We start from the raw sequence: 6,699 nt of genomic DNA, 5'->3' as shown, positions 1-6,699 counted from the left end.
TGCACGGCTTCCATCATATACTGGAGTTACAGTTTTGTTCAATGGCTTTCAGCACCCCCACTTTAAAAATTGTTCCAGTGCCACTGGGACTACAATGAAACAGTTAAGGCTTGATAAATGCACCAAAAAAACAAAAAAAAACAACTTACATATCCAGAAATAAACAAGCTCAGGCACTTAACTGTCTTTTTAGAAAATTTCTTTTCTAGTAAAAAAAAAAGTGTTTACTGTAGGCCTATATGCATTTAAGGCAAGTATGATGTTTACCGCTCTATCTTAAGTATATCAATTTAGCAAAGGAATCAATTCAACACAGTTACATTTTACTAGATGCAAATTCATGCCACTTTAGAAATGGCTAGTTGGAAATGCACTAAACCCAGATACTTGCCTGTATTTAAAAAAAAAAAAAGTATGGCCTTTGTGAAGTTGATCTATGGTGACAGCATAGTCTAATTTCATTTGGGCCTGTTTGTCACTTGGGGTTTAAAAGCACAGGAAGAAATGGACACCTATCAGTAACATTTGAAGCAAGCACCAGTCACAGCACACAGGAGAACTAGTCATTTAAAGAGGAGAGGCATGCTGGTCTCATGCTGTTTAACAAATCACACAAAACACTGCCATCTACAAGAACACATTTAGTGACATATTCACAATGCTGTTAACATCAGGTTTATTTAACATTAATTTTAAAAAGCATTGAATAAATAACTCAGGGTGTTGTATTACAAACTCCTACAATAAACGTGCATTTTCTTCCTATGTAAAGACTGCAGTGAAAACAGTAAACAGAAGGTCAAATTAATATACTACATATACAAATAAAAATGAAATTTAAAAAAAAATTGACACGCCGCTTATGTTACATATTTTGCCACTATACAGAGGTTATGTATAGAACGGAGCCACTTTACAAACACCTGTTTGTTTGCAGGTAAATTATGGACTATGAAATAAGTTTTGGTATAAGTACCATTGCTTATTAAAAAAAATAATTAGGTGAATGGTCCCAGTGCTTTAACATTTTTATCAATGATTTATACAATCAGTAGTCTTATTTCTAACAAATGACACTTGGAAAACCACAGCTAATTATGGTCCTCTTCATTCTAATGTAATCATCTCATAAGTGGTACCTATTAGCGGAATATGAATACGATCTGCATTAGCTAGGCCGAAATAGGAGTAATACTGTGAGCCGAGTTCGGCTCAAGTTTTCACAAAAGAGATATATATATATATATATATATATATATATATATATATATATATATATATATATATATATATAATATATAATATATTATAAGCTATTTATTAAGCTTTTAAAATTGGATTGTATTTTTGTCTTCTGTTTAAATTTGTCATAAAACGTCAATCAATATGATGTGAAGACTCCCCCTCCCCTGTCCTCTTCTGCCCTCCTCAGTATCCTCAGTACACACCTGTTTGCACTTTCGGTCACCTTTCGACTTCGTAATTTTCCTATACTTTGCCTAAAATTGAAGCCCTCCGGCAGCGTTTGTGTCAGATTTCCAAAAACTTCCTAAACGGTGCAGCCCAGACGAAGACTCACAATTGTTTTCATTGTGACGTAAGGGGGAAATCAACTTCATGAAAACAATAGACATCAGCTTGTAATGGGAACCCCGTTTCCATTTGATAGACATTACAACGCTCAATTAACAATTGGCCTATCGCCATCGTTATCGTGTCAGTTAAGCTATGAAGATACACCGTAGCTGTTTCTCATTAAATAATAATAATAATAATAATAATAATAATAAATAATAATAATAAGATAATAATTAAAATAATAATATTATGATATAGGATCTAAATGCACTCCTGTAGATTTACGTGCCACATATTCAAAACTGTGTGCTATTTTGAAAATGATGCACACCCTGCCACACGTATGGCCTTTTTCCCATACCGGTGGGCAAGCGGATCTTTCAACAAGAACGTTGGGCTTATTATTATTTATTATTATTATTATTATTATTATTATTATTATTATTATTATTATTATTATATTGTGTTTTTAATGCTTTAACAAATGCCCTTTGTTTGCATTGACCACTGCTGTTTACAAATGTAACAATAGGCAGTATTTGGAAATGACGTGCTTTTCAAACAAGAATAATAATCCAAATAATTTGAAGTTCATAAGCGTTGTGTGAAATAAGAAAAAAAGATAAGTAACATATGAGTTAAAGGGTGATTTAAAATATAGAAATATTTATTTTATAACAAGAAACCAAACAGAACAGAAAACATCATGCAGGCAATGCAGGGAATCGAAAGGCTAGAAGCGCGAAATGAGATCGGTGTTATTTACTGTTTATCTCAATTTGTTACAGTACAGACTGATAATGTCATTCAAGAAAATGGGGCACATTTGAATATAAACAGAATCCTACCTAATGGCTAACTGCCACGACCTTATGTATAATGTTATATAAATATATTTAAATAAGGAATGCCCCAATAACTCTAACTCTTCCGCTTATTACAGCTAGCAGTACCTTTTTATTGCATATACAGCATGTAAAAAATAGAGCCTACCACAGAACAGAAACAACCCAAATACTCGATGCTTGCAGTTTAAAAATAAAAATTAAAACACTCTCTGGTGAAATGCATAGACTATTTTACATGAAGAAAATGTGTGTTCGTGTGAGGTTCAGAAATAATACCCTTAAATATATTGGAAATTAAAAAGGTAGTGTCGATCTACTGACCACAGACTTATCTTCTTCAATTAAAGTCATTTGTTTTGTATCCTCCACTGGAAACAAATGTATAGGTTTGCATCAGACGAGTTTATCCGGCAAAAAACAAAAACAAATGAACTGTCCATATTGCGGGAAACAAAAACTAGACGCTTACAATACTTACAATATAAGATATGGCACATCAGTTATTATATTAGTTCCAGACTGCAAGCGGCGGAGCTGCAATCACAGTTTCCTCTCATTAGAGAAGGCGTTAGATTGCTACTGTCTCATTAGTCCACACGCTCACGGCCTGCAGCACAGTTTAGTCCTCCTGATTGATGTCCGAATGTGACGAAGAAGATCCTTCTGACTGTCGCTCTGCTTCTTTTGATCGCTCTTGCTCTGAAAGCTGTTCACTGGATGGAATTGAGTTTTTCTTGGGGCGCCCTTTGGGTTTGGTGGGTGATTCTAGGCCTCCACCTTGCAAAACCTGACAGAAAAATAAAGAAGTATACTATTAATGCTTGCATACAGTCTCCACAAATTTAAATTAGGATAAAATGGGTTTGGTTTGTGAAACGACAAAGCAATCAGTTAAGATTTGTAATTTAGAGTAACAATAATAATAATAATAATAATAATAATAATAATAATAATAATAACTAACATATATCCAGTATCACTTACTATAGTTCAATTCCAAGGTTACATTTTGATTGATATTCAAGAAGTCCCAGTTTTCTTTAGTCTCCCGAATGCAAAAAGATTGCTGCTCACATTAAATTCAGTCGCTATTAGTTACAATATAATGCAGGCTTATTATAATAAAAAATAAACTTACTATTTTCTTCCATTTCATTCTTCTGTTCTGGTACCATGTTTTTACTTGCAGTTGACTGAGACCCAGTGATTCTGCAAGATCTATTCTGTTGAGCAATATATAGAAATAATAATAATTGTAATTATGATGCCATATTTTCTAATAAAATGACTAATTGCCGATACTGTATTGTACCACTTGTAAATACACTGTGGGTATAAAGACAGAACGAGATATATTGATCTATAGATACACAGATATTGTAGATACATATGTGACAGTGTATTAAATGGTAGACGCTTTTAAATGGAACACTTTTAATATTTGAAGTGCACTAAAATGTTTAAAAACATAGTCGCCGTGTTTTGGTAAAAACAAACCACACGGCCTGTTTTATTGGCGTGCATTTTATTGGAAACAAAAATCTAGTGTTGGTATCGTTTTGCAAACATAACGTGATAAACATTTAAGACCTATCTGCGTACCTGTCTGGTGTTGAGAGGTATTTTTGCTTCTCAAATCTTTTTTCCAGCCCCATTAGCTGTAATTCAGTAAAGACAGTCCGACTTCTCCTGCCTTTTTTTGACTTGTTGGTTAGATCTGACCCCGGGTCCAGTTTACTCCGAAGGTGAAGGTCCAACGGCAGGTGATGGGAACTCGATCCGCCGGACAACAGCGCTGATCCGAGAGGAGCGCCCAGCGAGCAGGACAGAGGGGCCATGGGGAATTTAAAAACACTAGACTGGTCTGCCTTTAGAACTGTAAGACATGAAATAAGGCTATGAACATTTAAAAAACGTTTATATAGCAAGTTGTTCAGCAGTCATTTTTAAGACAATGAAAATGAACACAATTTCAAATATTTACAGTAAATACATTTTACAAGTAAATGATTCGGACACAGAACGATTATAATTTACTCTGGGGTATTTAATTTTCACACGAGGCTACAATTGTTCTGTTGCCTATAGTAGGCCTATCCTCAAAATGTCCCCTAACTTAAAATGTGAAAGTAATAGGCCTCTATTTGAGTGGAAACGTAACATATTGATGACGGACACAAATGTACAAATACCAGCAAATTGTTTTCATTCCATAAGGTTTGTCTGGATACTTTTTGCACAATCTGATCAATTGCTCCTTAACACTAAAGTCTAACTGTATGCTGGGAAATAGGAAATGAGCATAATCTCAATTAAACCATTTATTGCTTGACTAACAACTCCCTAATACAAAGCTTCTCTTATGCTATTAATTTTGCAGAGGAAACACTGACCTATCTGCCAGACCGCAGCATTCATAATTTGTTTTTATTCATGTATAATGAATTGAGTGCTAATATTTATGGAACAGATGACTCTAAAGTACATTACCAAAAAAGTGCAGAGAAGTCAACTTCCAAAAATAACACTCAACCCGAAGACTTAAAACTAAACTTGGTTTGTGCGGCACTGCGTACAGGACGAGTAAGTGCTTGAAACTGCCAACAAACAAACACCAATCCATGTTAATCAGGGTAACAAACCTGGCATAATAACCATATGGATGGAATGCATCCATAGCAGGTATTAATCATTTCTGGAGATATATTCAGTTATGGCTTAAAATGTGCCGTATACATTACAAAACGCCACGGTGGCATATCTTTATTAACAATACAGTATATAGTTTCCAATTGTTAAAATCATTCTATCCTTTTCATTTGTATAATTTAGATAACGTCATTCTATTTTATAGCCTATATATTTTACGTAAATTAACTATTTTACAGATTGAGACCTGTAATAAACAAACGAGACTGGTCTATGCTCTATGCTTGCGTGTTCACATCGACTGAAAAAAAAAACTCAAACAAAGCTGACTGTGCGAGTTTTTTTTGTATACTGCTAATATATATATATATATATATATATATATATATATATATATATATATATATATATATATATATAAAATCAAACAGATATATTTGAAAAAATCACACAACAGGTATTTTGCATAATACAATAATGCAGAAAATAAAAGACACTTGGGACTAAATTAATTCGCATAAGGGGAGTGAAGTAAACACGAATTTTAGACCACTGTTGTCAATAACTTGTGGCGTGCAGGCAATCCAGCCTCTCTAATCTGGAACGGACAGGCGTTATGCTTATTGCACCAGACTGCACCAAACTCGTACCTAAGTGATTGTGGTAGGGTCTCGCTGACAACAGAGCCTGCACTCCGAACTTGAGCAACTCTCCCGCGGGGGCTGAAACTTTGTGGTCCGGATGGTCAGTCAGGATCTCCTCGATCATAAAACTCCTGTAGCGATGGGACCTGTGGTCAGGGTGGGCTTCTGGTGGGAAATAATGAGCCCCCAGCTCCAAAGGATGCTGCATTCTTAAAGCGCTAATGGACTATTCCAACAAAACTCGAGTTCTTGAATCCACGCAGCGTTTTCAATTTTAACGATGTTCAGAGCTTCACAGATGGTGTTCGTGCTTCTGGCTAACGCGTATACATTTCCTTCAGTGGAAAATGTGGTTAAACAAATGCATCCTGATACTCCTTGTCGATTCGGTAAGTTTTATAATAAATTAAAAGTGCATTGGTTTAAGATGTATCCGTCTTTGTCTCTCCCCTATCTTTTTTAACCCAGATTGCGGACATGCAAAGGCTGTTGTTGTTCAGCAGTGAGGAACTACAAGTTGTACAACCCCGTCCAAGCTTGTCATACGAGAGAGTGGCTTTCCCCGCCCAGTCTTCAGTAAACAGCCTATTACTGTTCTCAGCAGGACCAGCCTTACCTATGGATAAACTGGATTTTTGCAAAGAACCTTGAGGCTTCAGTGGCCCATTGCTGCTTTTAACTGAAGGGTGCCACCCCCTTTCTCTCGCCAACACGCGTACCCAATGTGACAGGACCTCAGATAACATTTTAACATATAGTGTAAAGTTAAAAGGTTCTGCATTAGCCTGCAAAAAAGAAACCCCGTAGAGCGTGTGGGGTAAAAAATTGGTTATTTTATCGATAAATAAAATTCGATTTGAATTAACTACGCATTACTTTGCAAATACAGAATACGATCACATCTTCAATAAGCAGCCTATCAATGAGTATGTGGTTATTCAAAAAATAAAAAGGATAAAGTTATATTTATTTATTATAGT

At 35.2% G+C, this 6,699-nt stretch overlaps 1 protein-coding gene across 1 annotated transcript; it reads right to left on the bottom strand.

The window, feature by feature from the left end:
* Positions 1-2,027: 2,027 nt before the first annotated feature.
* LOC121328517 (homeobox protein BarH-like 1) lies at positions 2,028-6,281 on the bottom strand. Its single transcript, XM_041273211.1, has 4 exons — positions 5,726-6,281; positions 4,029-4,302; positions 3,565-3,649; positions 2,028-3,213 (listed from the first exon to the last, which is right to left on the bottom strand). The coding sequence occupies exons 1-4, from the start codon at positions 5,925-5,927 to the stop codon at positions 3,046-3,048; spliced, it is 729 nt and encodes a 242-aa protein (XP_041129145.1). The 5' UTR covers positions 5,928-6,281; the 3' UTR covers positions 2,028-3,045.
* Between the last annotated feature and the right edge of the window lie 418 nt (positions 6,282-6,699).

Source organism: Polyodon spathula, chromosome 16 (genome assembly GCF_017654505.1).
Source record: "Polyodon spathula isolate WHYD16114869_AA chromosome 16, ASM1765450v1, whole genome shotgun sequence".
NCBI lineage: Eukaryota > Metazoa > Chordata > Actinopteri > Acipenseriformes > Polyodontidae > Polyodon > Polyodon spathula.
This window is presented reverse-complemented; position numbering and strand designations above follow the sequence as displayed.

Coding starts and splice junctions, on each gene's coding strand:
- LOC121328517 (XM_041273211.1), bottom strand. CDS start 5,927: ATGCAGCATCCTTTGGAGCTGGGGGCTCATTATTTCCCACCAGAAGCC. Junction 4,303..5,725: donor ACCCTACCACAATCACTTAG/GTACGAGTTTGG, acceptor CATGTCTTACAG/TTCTAAAGGCAGACCAGTCT. Junction 3,650..4,028: donor TACCTCTCAACACCAGACAG/GTACGCAGATAG, acceptor ATTGCTCAACAG/AATAGATCTTGCAGAATCAC.